The sequence below is a fragment of the Syzygium oleosum genome, unplaced genomic scaffold (assembly GCF_021117445.2).
Source record: "Syzygium oleosum isolate NSW1041296 unplaced genomic scaffold, Sole_v2.1 Sole_v2.09, whole genome shotgun sequence".
Classification (NCBI taxonomy): domain Eukaryota; kingdom Viridiplantae; phylum Streptophyta; class Magnoliopsida; order Myrtales; family Myrtaceae; genus Syzygium; species Syzygium oleosum.
In genome coordinates, this window is record NW_026607493.1 from 4,215,945 (window position 1) to 4,233,131 (window position 17,187).

At 41.8% G+C, this 17,187-nt stretch overlaps 2 protein-coding genes across 2 annotated transcripts; both read right to left on the reverse strand.

Moving 5' to 3' along the window:
• Positions 1–1,696: 1,696 nt before the first annotated feature.
• LOC115673583 (cytochrome P450 716A1-like) lies at positions 1,697–13,599 on the reverse strand. The gene is made up of 6 exons (XM_056314516.1): positions 13,509–13,599; positions 10,130–10,351; positions 3,461–3,791; positions 2,618–3,186; positions 2,174–2,361; positions 1,697–2,005 (listed from the first exon to the last, which is right to left on the reverse strand). The coding sequence occupies exons 1-6, from the start codon at positions 13,597–13,599 to the stop codon at positions 1,697–1,699; spliced, it is 1,710 nt and encodes a 569-aa protein (XP_056170491.1).
• A 1,473-nt stretch (positions 13,600–15,072) lies between these two features.
• Positions 15,073–17,187, reverse strand: LOC115673584 (taxane 13-alpha-hydroxylase-like). The gene is made up of 4 exons (XM_030595796.2): positions 16,817–17,187; positions 15,997–16,565; positions 15,542–15,729; positions 15,073–15,381 (listed from the first exon to the last, which is right to left on the reverse strand). Exons 1-4 carry the CDS (start codon positions 17,185–17,187, stop codon positions 15,073–15,075), a joined length of 1,437 nt encoding a protein of 478 aa, XP_030451656.2.

Genomic DNA, 17,187 nt, shown 5'->3' on the forward strand with positions numbered 1-17,187 from the left:
CCTCCTTTTTTTTTTTAAAGCTTATTTTTTAAATTTAATTTAAATAATATTAATGTTAAAATAATGATTAAAAAAAGCCGCGTCATCGCCACGTGGGATAAAAAAAATAATGAAAAAGTCATGTTATTATTTTCCGTTAATCAAATTGGACGGTATTAACTTTAGGACTCGATTGAACCAATTTGACATGTTTTAGGACTCGATTGCACCTTTTGTAAGTTTTATGACTTAAATGCACTTTGGTGATAAGTTTTAGGACTTCTAGTGAACATATAAAAAAAAAAGGCTAGAGAAAGCAGACTTGTGATCGTTTTCTAAGGAAAATACGAAAGGAAAAAGTCAAATTGGGCCGGGCTTCATTGAAGAGAGGTCATTCTCGGCCCGTACACAAACCAGTTTCGTCTCCACCGTTACTTTCAGTGAAAATTACCAAAACAGTCATAAACCTATTGTAATTGTGTTAATTCAGTCCTGAACATTTTTTTTGTGCCAATTCAATCTTAAACCTTTTGTATTTGTGCCAATTTAGTTCGTCTGGCCAAATTTGGCTGGCCGGCACTGACGAAGACGCTGATCGGTGCCGGCCGACGTTAACGTGACAATTTTTAAATATTTTTTAACAATATTTTTTGATTTTTTTCTCTCTTTTTTTTTTTTCCTTATCTTTTTCCCCAGTCTGTCCGGCTAGAGGCTGAGGCCGGCGAGGCTCGCCCTCGCTGACCTCGTTGGTCCATAGCGAGGCCTCCCAAATCTGGCGAGACCTCTCGAGCCTTGCCATGGCTAGGCGAGGTCGAGCTCGCCTAGCGACGGCAAGGGCGAGCATCCCCGGCCTCAGCCTTTGGCCTATCCGACTGGGGTAGAAGATAGGAAAAAAAAGAGAAAGAGAGAAAAAATAAAAACAAAAACAAAATATACTTAAAAATTGCACACGTGGCCAAATAGTCGACACCTACGGCCACGTCCATGGCTGGTCAAAATTGACCAAATATGAATCGACACAAATATAAAAGGTTTATGACCTGAATTGGCATAAAAAAAAAAAAGATTCAGGATAAAATTGACATAATTACAATAGATTTATGACTATTTTGGTAATTTTCCCTTACTTTTCGTATGTTGCGAACTATGAGAGCACCTTAGCTTCGGCGTATTGCGCGCTTGATTCGTGTCCTACTCGTGACTGAGGATCGTACGAGCTGCATACTCCTTTGAACTGGGCCAACATCTGGGACTCAAATCGTGACCCTGCGTAAGCGGAGAAGTATCCTGGTTGAGGGGCACATTGATGTGGATTGGTTTGTCTTGTTGCATATCAAGAAAGCCAAGGGATTGCGGAAACTCTTGATTTAGTACCGTCGGAATGTTTTTGCTTGTATCGTCTGTAGTTGACAGTCGATTTGAAGCTCTAAAGAGCCTCAGCCTTAGAACCACCACAGCTAAAATGCAGAGGCAGCCGTATGTTGATTGGCATATATGCCGCGCTTTCTCGAAATTGAAATGAAGCGCATGATATATGCCCATAATCGATAAAATAACAAAACGATCTTTAAGAATTCAAGTAGGGTGAAAGAAGACTGCCACTTAATTACACAGGAAATCTTCCATTAGATCAGCAACAGTAGATTACATATGTAGAGACACAAAGAGATTTGGTAGATTAATTCTACATGCATTTTTATGCTCAGCAGCACTTCATTTAGGAGCTCTTTCTGGGCCTGATCTTGATCGGCAGGCCCATGGAGGGATAAGGACTGGGTTGGCGAGTGATGGTCTCCTCCGGGTGCAATTGCGACCACTCGTACCCCGTCACCAGGTTGTGCACCACCGTGAGCGCCTCCACTCTCGCAAACTCGTTGCCGATGCACATCCGGTTTCCACCCCCAAACGGCAAGTAGGTGAAGGGCGGGATCGGCCTCGACGGGCTCTCGAAGCGAGACGGTTCGAACTCGCTCGGTCTCTCGAATATGTCGCTATTCATATGCGTCCCGCATGCTACCCAATATACCTATTTGTCAATATATATATATATATATGAAAAGGTACATTTCTAAATTCAGATCATTACGAACGAACGATTATTGAAATTTGACAATAATTGAAAGCCATTGATTCAGTAGGTAAAAATGCTAAGTTTTCTACTTCTTTTTATTGTGATTAGCCAGAGAAATATTACCTGCCAGCCTTTGGGAATGTCGTAGCCACCGAAGCTAATGTCTTTGAGTGCTTTTCTAAAGCCTCCAAACGCAATAGGGATGAGCCTCATCAACTCTTGAGCAACCCTCCATGTGTATCTCATCTTTTGTATGTCGCCCCAGCTAAGTCCTGCTCTTTTCTCTCTTCCCTTCAAAAGTTCTTCGTGTTCTGCATAACATTGAGGATTATTACATCCCAACTGATCACCGGTGAACCGTTAATATCAATATTGCACATTCTTAATCAAATTCGTCACAAACCCTTCGATTAGTCATTCAGTTCATGCTTTTGAATTGACGGTATACTTTAATTACCATCGAAAGTTTGGCGCGATATGGAAACAACATGAGTAACAGAGAACCTATCTGAACTATTATAGAATAGTGGTAATATAGCATTGGAATTTAGGGTGCTTGTTAATTACCTTCCAGGACTTTTCTGTGGACCTCGGGATCTCTCGCAAGCTTCCATATCATGAAGCACAAAAGGGTCGCCGAAGTATCGTGACTCGCTATCATCAACATGATGATATTGTCCATGATCGTCTCTTCATCGATGTGTTCTTGATTCTCATCCCTCAACGCTAGCAAGCAGCTTATCACGTCGCTCTTAGGATCCAACGTTCCTGCCGAAATCTCCTCCTTCCTCTTCCTCAATATTGGCAACAAGCGGTCCACGATCCTCGACCTAGCTTGAAGCCCCTTCCGAAAGACGGTGCCAGGGAAATTCAGTGGGAGAGACCAGATGGCCTTGAAGGCAAGACCGAAATCCTCGAAGAGTTCCTCCTTGGTGAGCTCATCCTCGATGCCGAAGAGAATGTCGCACGTTACGTTGAAAGTGAGCTTCTTCATGAAGATGACGGCCTTGATGGTGTCTCTCTGTCTGGTTTCTTCGAGAATTAGGTTTCTGACTATGTCGTCCATTCTCTTAACATAGCTTTGAAGGCTTTCTGGTTTCAAGAAGCTAACCATCGCCCCCCTTACTAATTCGTACCTGCATGATGTTACGTGAATATAGGCACAATTCATCGTCCATGAATGTACCGATTCGAGAATTTATCGTGGCTAATGTTTCCTTGCAAGGCTGTACAATTTGCATGTTGAAAATCGGCACGACACTTAAAATTTCGACAGCGAACCCTCCTAAATTTCCATCAAAGTCTATAATTCTCTACCAAAAATTACCAAGTAGATTTAGAACAAAAGTATGAAAGCAAGGGCATTATCTTCGAATTACAAAAACGTAATCATGATGATAACTTAACTACCTGAATCCAGTGAGTTCGAAAAGATTGTTTTTGCCGCCGATTTTTTGGATTGTGCGGGGCTGTTTAGATGCGAGGACTTCATTATCCATAGTGAGTATGAACTTGTTTCCGGCCTGGCCGACAATGATGACCATCGGCGAACCCATTAGAGAGGTCTTGAACACGGAACCGTACTTGGAAATCCTCTTCTCTACCCATTTTGCGCCTTGCTCCCTCCTCTGCGCTTTCAAAAAACTGAGGGTTTCTCCGATCACCGGGAACCCAAGAGACCCTTTTGGAAGCTTTTTGTATTTTCGGTCCTTTGAGAAAATGATCAGCAAGATGATCGAAGCTAAAAGGAAGGTGACAAAAATTAAATCAGAGGGAGACATAGCTTGAGGGATCAAATCTTGTTGCAACTTTCTGAACAAAAAAAAAAAACAAAATCTTGTTGCAACCAATCGATGGAGTTCAACTCACCACCTCAGAGAACGTGTAAATATACTGTGGGAGATACACTTGCCTAATCATCTCCTGACTGTTTCCGCAATTAGGAATGGATTTCTTACCATATAAAGTGGCGGGGAAAGTGCCAAAAAAAGTCCTAAACCTTTTGCATTAGTGCCAATTTAGTCCTAAACATTTTTTTGATGTCAATTCAGTCCTAAACCTTATGCATTGATGCCAATTTAGTCCTAAATCTTTTTATAGTGCCAATTCAATCCTAAACCTTTTGCATTGGTGTCAATTCAGTCTTAAACCTTTTATTTTTATGCCAATTCAGTCCTTCCGGTCAATTTTTGCTGATGTGGACGCCGAACGGTCAACGGCCGATCACCGGCGTTGACATGGACAATTTTAATAATATTTTTTTCTTTTTTTCTTTTCTTTTTTTTCCCCCTCCCCTCCCTCCTTCCTCCAGCCGGTCGTCGGACCGGCGACTGGCTAGAGGCCAGAGGCCGGCGCCGGCGAGGCTCGCCCACGCCAGCCGGCCGGCATCCACGTCAGCAAAATCCGGCCAAAATTAGTCAGAAGAACTGAATTGGCACAAAAACAAAAGGTTTAGGACTGAATTGGCACCAATGCAAAAGGTTTAGAACTGAATTGACACTAATACAAAAGGTTTAGGACGAATTGATACCAAAAAAAGTTTAGGACTAAATTGGCACAAATGCAAAAAGTTTAGGACTAAGTTGGCACCAATACAAAAGGTTTATGACTTTTTTGGCACTTTTCCCATAAAGTGGCTATTAATAATAGTCAGAATCAAGCTAATTTGGTAATTAGATTATTTAGGAAAGTATATTTTTCTTTTTATTGTCCATACATAGATGCAATTTCCCAATTTTCTAGCTTTCCATTCTTTCTATTTCGTGTTATGGTATCAGAGCTTAAGTTCTCTGGCCTTGCTTCCGCTTCCGCAACTGATTGCCTCCCCTTTTTTTTATTTTTTATCTTCTCCGACTTTTTCAGTCTCACGGGCATTTAGACCAAAAAAAGAAAAATCTCACAAGCATCCATCATAAAATATCTTTTTGGTCATATTCATAAAGTAAATATTCTTTATCGAGTCCTACACAATAACTGAAATCAAACACATCCGCATCACATGATTGAAACAGAACCCCGAGCTCGAAAAAACGTCAATAAAGCATTACTTTATAAAATAAAACAAAATAAATTTAAGCATTAGAAGTGCATGTGTCCACTCGTCCGAATCTGCGCTGTTTTTTTTATTGACGAGAATATATTACTCTAAAATAATTAGAGTAGAGTCGATATTTTAGTTTCTTCTGCTGCTTTGCAATATGTTTTGTCACGCTTTTGTAGTGTGGGTGAAGGATGGATGGACTATTATTTAGCTTGGCTTTCTGATAGTTGCATTGGCGTCGGTATAAACATTTACGGAGATTTATCCCCATGTATTGTATGGAGAATAAAATGAAGCGCATAATTTACGCATAAAATAAAAAATAACAAAAGTATCCTTAATTTTTTAAGTCGAGCAAAGGAAACTTGTCACTTAAACTAGGCATGAATCTTCCACTTCCATTAGATGACACAAGGTAGAGAAACAAGAGACTTGGTAGATTAATTCTACTTGCATTTTTATGCTTAGCAACGCTTCGCTTAGGAGCTCTATCTGGGCGTGATCTTGATCGGTAGGCCCATGGAGGGATAAGGCATGGGTTGGCGAGTGATGGCCTCCTCCGGGTCCGGTTGAAACCACTCGTACCCTATCACCAAGTTGTACACCACCGTGAGCGTCTCCACTCTCGCTAACTCGTTCCCGATACACGTCCTGAGTCCGCCTCCCGAACGGGACATAGGTGAAGGGCGGGGATCGGCCTTGACGGGCTCTCGAAGAGAGACGGTTTGAATTCGCCCGATCTCTCGAATACACCGTCGTTCATGTGTGTTCCGTACACTACCCACAATACCTAGTTGTTAGTAGTGTTTTCATGATGATGTTTTCATTTACAAAGGAAAGACACATGAATGACACCACAAATGAATGATTAAGGAAATTTGATAATTATTGAAAATCATGTCCATATTTATTTTTGTTGAGGAAATTTTCTAAAAAATTTTGAAGCTGACAAAACTATCCATGTTAATCTTGTAAGTCTGACATGTACTCTAAAATATTTTGATCCAGGTAAATATATTCTGGAAGTGACAACTTTAATACTTTAAGAGAACTAAATTTTCTGGACGCTCAGACTCTACGAAGTTCAGAAGGAAGACTTCAGATTTTACGGAATTCAGATCGAGAAGTTCAGACTCTACCATAAAAGTCACTCAGATTTTTTTAAGACAAAGAACTTCATATTCTACTTCTGAAAGGTTCAGACTTTATTGAAGACCTACGCTGACTTAAGTTCTGAATATTAAGCGAGAACTATAAATTCTTCAGACTCATAATTTATTCGGAACGAAACATAACGGCTAGTGATGTGGCGTGGATTTCACAGAAGAAAAGTTTTGATTGACTCAATCTAGATTATAATTGGTTGACAATCAAACTTTAAGGCAAGTATATATCACAATGGATAAAGCTTTACTTATGGAAATCAAGAATCTGGATGTATGGGCAACCGGATTCAGCGGGATTCAGATTTTGTCTACCAACGGCTACTCAATCAATTTTATATAAATCTGTCCAAGGTGAAGATTGGAAGATGATCCTATGAAGATTGTCCAACGGCTAGTTTGGAAGTGGAGGAGTATAAAAGGAGATTAATAAGGAGCATAAGGGAGAAAACGAAATCAAGAATCAACAGTTCAAAGTCTAAGCATACTCCGATCCTACTACTTGTCTTTCCTAAGTTAAACACTGAGATCTTGAGAGACATTTTGTAAGAGTGATTGTGTGAGATACAGAGTCCTATCATTCACAGAGTGATATCACTCAGAACTTGTAATCCCTTTTTGATCATATAGTGGAATCCAACCGGTAGGCTGTCAGCGTGGGAGAGTGGTCGTAGGTTTGATCTAAGCCGAACCACTATAATCGTTTGTGTGCAGTTTTTTCTATCTCTAATTTCTCATTATATTGTTTATGATGTACATTAGCACATTCAGAATCTGAACATTGTTCAGACTTTACCAATTATAAATCGTTTCAGCTTTAAATTCTTCAAAATCACTTAAATCACCTATTCACCCCCCTCTAGGTGATACTCGCTAGCTACATCAATTTTCACATTGATTCGGTAGATAAAAATGTAATTTTCCTAATTTCTTTTTTAATCAGCCAGAGATATGTTACCTGCCAGCCTTTGGGAATGTCGTAGCCACCGAAGCTAATGTCTTTGAGTGCTTTTCTAAAGCTACCAAACACAAGAGGGATGAGCCTCATCAATTCTTGAGCAACCCTCCATGTGTATCTCATCTTTTGTATATCTGTAAGAATAATGTGGCCCACATGATGTTATGAATTAATGGTTTAATAAATATTTAAGTGCTAAAACGGCTATGAAAAATAGATGAAAATGTATAATTCTATTGAGAAGTTAAAGTTCCTCTGAAGAGGTGCAACTCTTATGAAGTGGGATAAGCTTTGATGGAAGGTACCACTTGAAGGGGTATATGTAAAAGAATCTGGTCCTCTCTCCACCCACGACAACGCACGAAAAAGAACGTTGTATTTTTATCCTCCATCGATAAGATACGTTAAGAGAAAAGTGGGTAAGGGAGAGAAATTAGATTTCTTCGTTTCTTCTGTTTTCTGCAACAATTATCTTCAAGGGAACGCTATGGATAAAGGTATGTCTTCATCCCTCTTATTGTGAAAATCATGAAGATCTAAAATCCTAGATGTCATAAATTTTCCGCATAAAAGGATTACGTTATAACTTACAATATCCCCCAGCTAAGTCCTTCTCCTTTCTCTCTTCCCTTCAAAATTTCCTCTTGTTCTGCGTAACATTGATAATCACATCAGACTGATCATCGGCTAAATATCGCATCTGAAGTTTGACATAGTATTTGAGCATCCATTCAAATTCGTAGCAAACCCTTCGATTAGTTTATTCAGTTCAAGTTTTTGGATTGTGACGATCCAATTTAATTTAGCACTAAAAGTTTAGTGTGATATGATAATAACAAGAGTAATGATAAACCTATCTAAATTATTATAGGATTGCGGAGATATATTTGGACTGCTTCTTGATTACCTTCCAAGACTTTCTTGTAAACCTCAGGATCTCTCGCTAGCTTCCAAATCATCAGGCTCAAAAGAATTGCCGTCGTATTGTGACTTGCAATCACCAACGTGACAATGTGTCGATGATCGTCCCTTCATTGATCGGTTCTTCATTCTCATCACTCAACGCTAGCAAGCAGCTCATCACGTCGCTCTTTGGGTCCATCCTTCCTGCCGAAATCTCCTCCTTCCTCTTCCTCAATATTGGCAAAATGCGGTCCATGATCCTCGACCTAGCTTGAAGTCCATTCCGAAAGACGGTGCCCGGGAAATTCAATGGGAGAGACCAGATGGCCTTGAAGGCAAGAGTGAAATCGTCAAACAGTGTCTCCTAGGTGAACTCATCCTTGATGCCAAAGAGAATGTCGCACGCTACGTCGAAAGTGAGCTTCTTCATGAAGACGACGGCCTTGATGGTGTCTCTCTCTCTGGTTTCTTCGAGAATTAGGTTTCTGACAATGTCATCCATTCTCTTGACATAGTTTTGTAGGCTTTCTGGTTTGAAGAAGCTAATTGTCGCCCCCTTTATAAGTTTCTACTTGCAGGATGTTATGTGAATATTTGCACAATTCATCATCCATAAAAGTACAGTTTCGAGAATTTATCATAGCTAATGTTTTCCTCGTATTGCTTTAGCATTTGCATGGATAGTGCATGGTCATGATATCAAAAGGTTTAAAATTTGCAAGACAGTTCAAATTTCGGGAAAATTACCAAAAAAGTCCTAAACCTATTGCAATTGTGCTAATTCAGTCCTAAACCTTTTGCAATTGTGCCAGTTCAGTCCATCCGGCCACTTTTGGCCGACTAGCGCTGACGTGAAAGTCGGCCGGCTGACGTGACATTATTTTAATATTTTTTTTTCGAATTTTTTTTCCTTTCTCTTTTTTTTTCTTTCCTTCTTCTCCCTGGCCGGACCGGCCAGGGGGAGGCTCGCCCTCGCCGGCACTAGTGAGGGCGAGCCTCGATGTCACTGGGCAAGCCTCGCCTAGCTCCGGTGAGAGCAGAGCTCGCCATGGCTGGGCGAGCTCGACCTTGTTCAGATCTGGTGAGGTTGAGCTCGCCCAACCATGGTGAGCCGCCCTCGCCGCCGCTAGGCGAGCTCGACCTCGTCAGATCTGGGCGAGGTCGAGCTCGCCCAGCCATAACGAGCCGCCCTCGCCGCCGTTGGGCAAGCTCGACCTCGCCGCCGCTAGGCGAGCTCGACCTCGCCCAGATCTGGCGAGGTCAAGCCTCGCCGGCATTGGTGAGGGCCGGCGATGGCGGAGCTCGAATTTGTTTTTATTTTTTTCCTTTCTCCATTTTTTTTTTGCCTTTCCTTCTTCCCTTGGTGGCCGGACCGGCCAGGGGCTAGGTCCGGCTCACCGGCCACTGGGGAGGCTCGCCGTCGCTGGGTGAGGTGAGGGCGGAGCTCGCCATGGCTAGGCGAGCTCGACCTCGCCCACAGCCATGGCGAGCTCTGCCCTCGCCGGCCCTCGCTGGAGCTGGGCGAGGCTCGCCCTCACCAGTGCTGGCAAGGGCGAGCCTCCCTAGTGGCCGAACCAACCAGGGGGAGGAAGGAAAGAAAAAAAAAATTCAAAAAAAAAATATTAAAATAATGCCACGTCAGCCGGCCGGCGTCCACGTCAGCGCCGGCCGGCCAAAAGTGGCCGGATGGACTGAATTGACACAATTGCAAAAGGTTTAGGATTGAAATGGCAAAAAAAAAAAAGGTTTAGGACTGAATTGTCACAATTGCAATAGGTTTATGACTTTTTTGGTAATTTTCCCTTCAAATTTCGAGAGCGAATACTCCTTAATTTTCACAAAAGTATGCATTGAAGTTCATAATCACTAAATTAAAAAAATTAGTTACAACGATAACTTAAACTACCTAGATCCGGTGAGTTCGAAAAGATTGTTTTTGCCACCGACGGCTTGAATTGTGAGGGGTTGTTTGGCGGCAAGGACATCATCATCTGTAGTGAGTATGAACTTGTTACCGGCCTGACCGATGATGACGACCGTCGGCGAGCCCATTAAAGAGGTTTTGAATACGGAACCGTACTCGGAAATTCTCTCATCTACCCATTTTGCGCCTTGCTCCTTTCTTTGAGCTTTTAGAAAACTTAGGGTTTCTCCGATTATAGGGAACCCAAGAGACCCTTTTGGAAGATTTTTGGTTTTTGGGTCCTTGAAGAAAATAATCAGCAAGACAATTGAAGCTAAAAGGAAGGTGGCAAAAATTAAATAAGAGAAAGACATGGCTTGAGGGTTCAAATCTTGTTGCAACCAGTCGATGGAGTTCAACTCATCATTCTAAAGAATGTGTGAATATATTGTAGCAATCTCAAAGAATAAGGTCACCAAAGATCTGACGATATTAACCTTAGTTTAGTCCTCTCGATGATAAGATCACACGGATTTGGTGATGCCGGTGTATTAAGTCTATCAATATCGACGACGACATACAAATTAGGATCGATATCAACCACGACATACAAAGTATGGGATGGAAACATAATAACAGGACAAATTCATATATATTTTGCTTCCCCAATAACGTTCTTATAGTGATCGTCCGTTTCCATACGACGAGCAACAACCAAACAATGATGTAAAACAAGTGGAAGAGGTTCAAGTTTGCATAGATTCTTTCTCCGTCTTCTCTCTTGATTCCTCGCTATGAACTCCAAAACGACATGGAAGCTCAAGGCTAGCTCTTGCATTATGTGCAGCCAATGTTTCTTTGGAATGACCGACCCTTTAAGATCATAAGATAATTCAAGAAAGAAGCCTAAGTCCAACTTAAGAATGCATTCTCCAAAGCGCCAAGACGCAATCGTTCAAGGATCAGTAGAGTTTTCCGACTTTGGTGCCACAGTTAAGTACGTATGGACATATGCATTACTCTCACGTTTTCGACACTTTAAAAACAATTGAAGCCCCATCTTAGTTTGTTCGAAGAAAGTATTAGGGAAAACCAATCACTCATCTTATTCTTGCCGCCAACATAAGATAGACATAGCTAATCGCAATATAGGAGACGTGGGCTATCGATGTTCTCAGATGTGGATTTCAACCCACGAGATCTTCTAATTTCTTTGGACTATTAAAAGAAGTTCAGGATAACTATTTTCCAGCTTTGGGGTCATGGTAAATGAATCGATCTGATTCTCAATCTAACCAAGCTCTAGTTACCACCAAGAGATGATCCATGTTGGAAAAAATCCATGCCCAAGCTCGTTAGTTAATTATCATATTCAATGACACTTAGCTTTAATAGGTGAAATGAGTCATGTATCCGTTGATAGAGTGACACTTCACTTCACACCCATCTACCCTAACATATTACTTGATATGTAAATTATTATTTTAGTTCGACATTTCATTTTGATGAATAACTCTTTTTTTCTTTCACATAAGATTAATAGTTGGTAAATTCATATAAGAAACAAATAAAATCTTAAATTTGGTAATCGATAACGAAAGTTGATAAATAAAAAAATAAATAAATTTTGGTAGATTATGAAATGTGAGTTGATAACGCAAAGAGAGGTCGAGGGGGGAGCAAGGAGAGGAAGCGGATTAGTTTAAGGTTTTGCTTATATGAGTAAATAGTTGGTGAATGTATATTGATGAGGTGAACCTACAGATGAGAGGGTATTTGGCAAAGTCCCACATTCTAAAAATTTATCGTGTGAAGCAATTAATATACTCTAATTATTTTGAACATATTAAGAAGTCTCAACTTCGAGATATCCCAAATTAAGGTATCAGACTTTTGTCGTGTATTCCGACAGATAGCATTATAGACAATGATTGGTAGACTCTTGATGCGCATCTGGTCTTGATGAACATATCCCGCGCTTGATGGCAGGATTTCTGGAGTGCACTTGGAGTGTCGGGCTTCTGCCAAGCATCCAAACTTATAATTATCCAGAAATAAATGAAGCCCAACGACCAACTATTTTCCCATAAATGCATGGGTGATTATAAGGTATTAACATATGGTTAGATATAAATATATAGCAAACATAGGTCATTAATCCCAAAATGAACCAAACATGATTGAGCATTGAAATGCTCCAAATAAAATTAATAACTAAGCCAATCTTTTTATACTTCCCAACTACCTCACTCAAATTTCAATATTGTTTGTTATCTTCTTCACCAAAGGGACTCGGCAAAGGGGTTTCGGCGCGTGGTCCTTTTTTTGGTTGTCGGGGTATTTTGCCTTTTTTAAAAAAAAAAATAATAACAAATAAATATGAGGATGGACATAAGCAGACATGCATGGCCACGGCCATATAATATGTGGCTAGACATGAAATTTGACAGGGCATAGTACTGTCGTAAGGATACTTAAGGAATGAATAGGCATATATATAAAGCGACCAATCAAGGAAATGCTACGTATGCATTGAGAACACAGCATATTCTTGATATAACTCGCCCTCTGTATAGCAGGGGATTCTCTCAGCTTTCTCGAGACGAAGATGATAATGGCCAACAAAGATCAGATATGAAGGCATCTATTCCAAGCTAGAACTAGAAAATTTCAATGGAATTCAAAAAAAAAGAAAAGAAGAGATATCATAGCATACTCTAGCGGAGTAAAAGAAATTTTACGCAAGGGGCTTTACATACAGTTTGATTCGAAAGAGTGGGTAGTTATAATAGGTTTATAATTTTTTGGATAATTTTCTCTAGAAGCTAAAATGCTTGAGTCGGCCGGTGTACTACTCATGATCGAGGATAGTCCATGTCATACAATCCTTTGAATTGGGCCAACTTCTGAGACTGCAACACTTGGCAAGCGAAGTTGAGTCTTTGTCTTGTCTAGAGAAGTACTGGTGGAGGGCAAAGAGGAAAAGTGTCAGAAAAGTCATAAATCTATTGCATTTGTGTCAATTTAGTCCTAAATCTTTTTTTGTACCAATTCAGTCATAAACATTTTATCTTTGTACCAATTTAGTTCTTTCGGCTAATTTTGATTGGATTTTATTGACGTGGACGCCGGCCGACTTATGTAGCACCGTCGGCGATGATGTGGACAACTTTTAATAATATTTTTTGAATTTTTTTGTTTTTTTTTCTTTTCCTTTCTTCTTCCTCCAGCCGGTTGCTGGCCGGAGGCTAGGGCCGGCGAGGGACCTCGCCAGTGGCCACGAGGTCACGGCCTTTGCCAGGGGCTGGGCAAGGCACGACCTCGCCGGATCTGGCAAGGTCGGGCCTCGCCCATGGTCGGCAGGGCCCGACCCTCGCCACGAGGCCGCCCTCGCGGCCATTCAGCTAGGTCGAATGGTTGCAAGGGAGCCTCGCGCTGGGCTGGCGAGGGTCGAGCCCCACTGGCCATGGTCCTACAAGGTTGTGCCTCACCCAGCCGTTGGCGAGGGCTCGAGCCTTCGCTAGTGGCAGCGAGGTCGCAAGCGAACCTCGCCAGCAGCTGGGTGAGGCTTGCCGTCGCCATCGCTGGCAAGGGACCTCACCAGCCCTAGCCTCCAGCCGGTCGCCGGGCTAGAGGAAGAAGAAAGGAAAAGACAAAAAAAGAAAAGAAAAAAATATTAAAATATTAAAAAAATTCAAAAAATATTAAAATATTATTAAAAGTTGTCCACGTTATCGCCGGCGGTGCCACATAAGCCGGCTGGTGTCCACGTCAACAAAATCCGATCAAAATTAGCCGGAAGGACTGAATTGGCACAAGATAAAATGTTTAAGACTGAATTGGCACAAAAAAAAATTAGGACTAGGGCCCGTTTGGTTCGACTTTGGGGAATGCCTTTGGGGGAATGCAAATACCTTTGGACTAAAGGAGTTTTCCGAAATGAAAGTAGTGTTTTTTAAAATCACATTTGAAAGCAACTTTGGCCTAAATACCGTTTGGTAAAAACTATGTTTTGTAAAGGATTTTTGCTAACATTTAAAAAAAAAAAGTTTCCGATGGAGCTCAACCACCGGCAACCGCCGCCGGCCAGATCTGGTCACCGGCCACCGCCGCCACAGGTGAGGCCGCCTGACCTCAGGTGAGGCCGCCTGAGGTCGCGCGACCTCAAGTGTCGCCTAGGTCGTGCAACCCAGGTGATGCTTGAGGTCCGGCGACCACCACCTAGGGTCCCGCGACCATAGGTGACAATCGTCAGGGCTGCGCAACCCCGGCGACCGCCGCTTAGGGTCGCACGACCCCCAAGCGGTGGTCGCCGAGGTTGGGCTAGCCCTCAGGCGGCGGTCACCGACCGCCGAACCTACTGTCTAGGGAAGATGAATAGTGCGTAATAAACAGTGCAAGTTGCATTCCGAAAATGCAACTTTCCAAGGCACCTCCAACCTTGCATTGGCCAAAAGTCCCTTGGAGAGCATTGGAAATGCAATTGCATCTTCTCAAAGTGAGTAAAAAAAGTTGCCAAACACCATTTGTATTTGCCCAAAGAACTTTAGAGCCCAAATGAGCATTTCAAATGCTGAACCAAATGGGGCCTAAATTAGCATCAATGCAATAGATTTATGACTTTTTCAAGACTTTTCCCGAGGGTAAAGTGATTTGGATTGGCTGTTGCAGATCAACAAAGGCAAGACTTTGCAATGTTTGCTTGTATCATTTGTTTCTTTTTTGGCTTTGCAATATATTTTGTCGCGCTTTTGTAGCGAGGGTGAAAGGTCAGATGGACTAGTATTTAGCTTAGCTTTGTGATAGTTGTATTGGCATCGGTATAGATATTTACGGAGATTTATCCCGACATATTGTCAGGAGAATAAAATGAAGCGCCATAATTAACACGTAAAAAGAATAAAATAACAAAATAATCCTTCAAATTTAAGTCACGCTAGGGAAAATTGTCACTTAATTTAGGCATGAATCTTCCATTAGATGACACAGGTGGAGAAACAAAGGACTTGGTAGATTAATTCTACATGCATTTTTATATGCTTAGCAGCACTTCATTTAGGAGCTCTTTCTGGGCCTGATCTTGATCGGCAGGCCCATCGAGAAATAAGGCATGAATTGGCGAGTGATGGCCTCCTCCGGCTCCAATTGCGACCACTTGTACCCTGTCACCAAGTTGTGCACCACCGTGAGCGTCTCCACTCTCGCAAACTCGTTCCCAATACACGTCCGGAGTCCGCCCCCGAACGGGACATAGGTGAAGGGCGGGATCGGCCTCGACAGGCTCTCAAAGCGAGACGGTTCGAACTCATCCGGTCTATCGAATACATCACTTTTCATGTGCGTTCCACATGCTACCCATAACACCTGAAACACATTTGCAAATTCAAATCATTCCACACCACAAATGAATGATTAAGGAAATTTGACAATGATTGAAAATCACGTACATACTTATTTTCACATTGATTCGGTAGATACATATGCAATTTTCCTAAATTTTTTTTATCAGCCAGAGAAATATTACCTGCCAGCCTTGGGGAATAACGTAGCCACCGAAGCTAATGTCTCTGAGTGCTTTTCTAAAGCTGCCAAACACTGGAGGGATGAGCCTCATCAACTCTTGAGCAACCCTCCATGTGTATCTCATCTTTTGTATATCGCCCCAGCTAAGTCCTCCTCCATTCTCTCTTCCCTTCAAAATTTCCTCATGTTCTGCGTAACATAGATAATCACATCAAACTGATCACCGACAAATCGTTAATATAAATACCGCATCCGAAGTTTAACATAGTATTTGCGCATCCATTCAAATTTGTCGCAAACCCTTGAATGAGTCATTATGTTCAAGCATTCGGATTGACAATACAATTCAATTTAGCACAAAAAGTTTAGTGTGATATGATAATAACATGAGTAATGATAAACCTATCTAAACTAATATAGGATTGCAGGGATATATTTGGACTGCTTCTTGATTACCTTCCAGGACTCTCTTGTAGACCTCAGGATCTCTTGCTAGCTTCCATATCATCAGGCTCAAAAGAATCGCCGTCGTATCGTGACTCGCGATCACCAACATGACAATATTGTCGATGATCGTCCCTTCATCGATCAATTCTTCATTCTCATCCCTCAACGCTAGCAAGCAGCTTATCACGTCGCTCTTAGGGTCTGTCACTCCTGCCGAAATCTCCTCCTTCCTCTTCCTCAATATTGGCAAAATGCGGTCCACAATCCTCGACCTAGCTTGAAGCCCCTTCCGAAAGACGGTGCTTGGGAAATTCAATGGGAGAGACCAGATGGCCTTGAAGGCAAGAGTGAAATCCTCGAAGAGTTTCTCCTTGGTGAACTCATCCTGGATGCCAAAGAGAATGTCGCAGGCTGCGTTGAAAGTGAGCTTCTTCATGAAGACGAAGGCCTTGATGGTGTCTGTCTCTCTGGTTTCTTCGAGAGTTAGGTTTCTGACAATGTCATCCATTCTCTTGACATACTTTTGTAGGCTTTCTGGTTTCAAAAAGCTAATCATCGCGCCCTTTATAAGTTTGTACCTGTAGGATATTATGTGAATAAATGCGCAATTCATCATCCATAAAAGTGAGTTTCTAGAATTTATCATAGCTAATGTTTCCTCGTAAGTCTTTAGCATTTGCATGGATGGTGGTCAAGATATCAAAGGGTTTAAAATCTGCAGGACACTTCAAATTTGGGGAGCGAACGCTCCTTAATTTTCACAAAAGTATGAATTGAAGCACATAATCACTGAATGACAAAAACTAGTCACAATGATAACTTAAATAACCTGGATCCAGTGAGTTCGAAAAGATTGTTTTTGCCACCAACGGCTTGGATTGCGGGGGGCTGTTTGGCGGCGAGGACATCATCATTTGTAGTGAGTATGAACTTGTTACCGGCCTGGCCGACGATGATGACAGTCCGCGAGCCCATTAAAGAGGTTTTGAATATGGAACCGTACTTGGAAACCCTCTCCTCTACCCATTTTGCACCTTGCTCCTTTCTCTGAGCTTTAAGAAAACTTAGGGTTTCTCCGATTATCGGGAACCCAAGAGACCCTTTTGGAAGATTTTTGTTTTTTGGGTCCTTGGAGAGAATAATCAGCAAGACAATTGAAGCTAAAAGGAAGGTGGCAAAAATTAAATACAAGAAAGACAT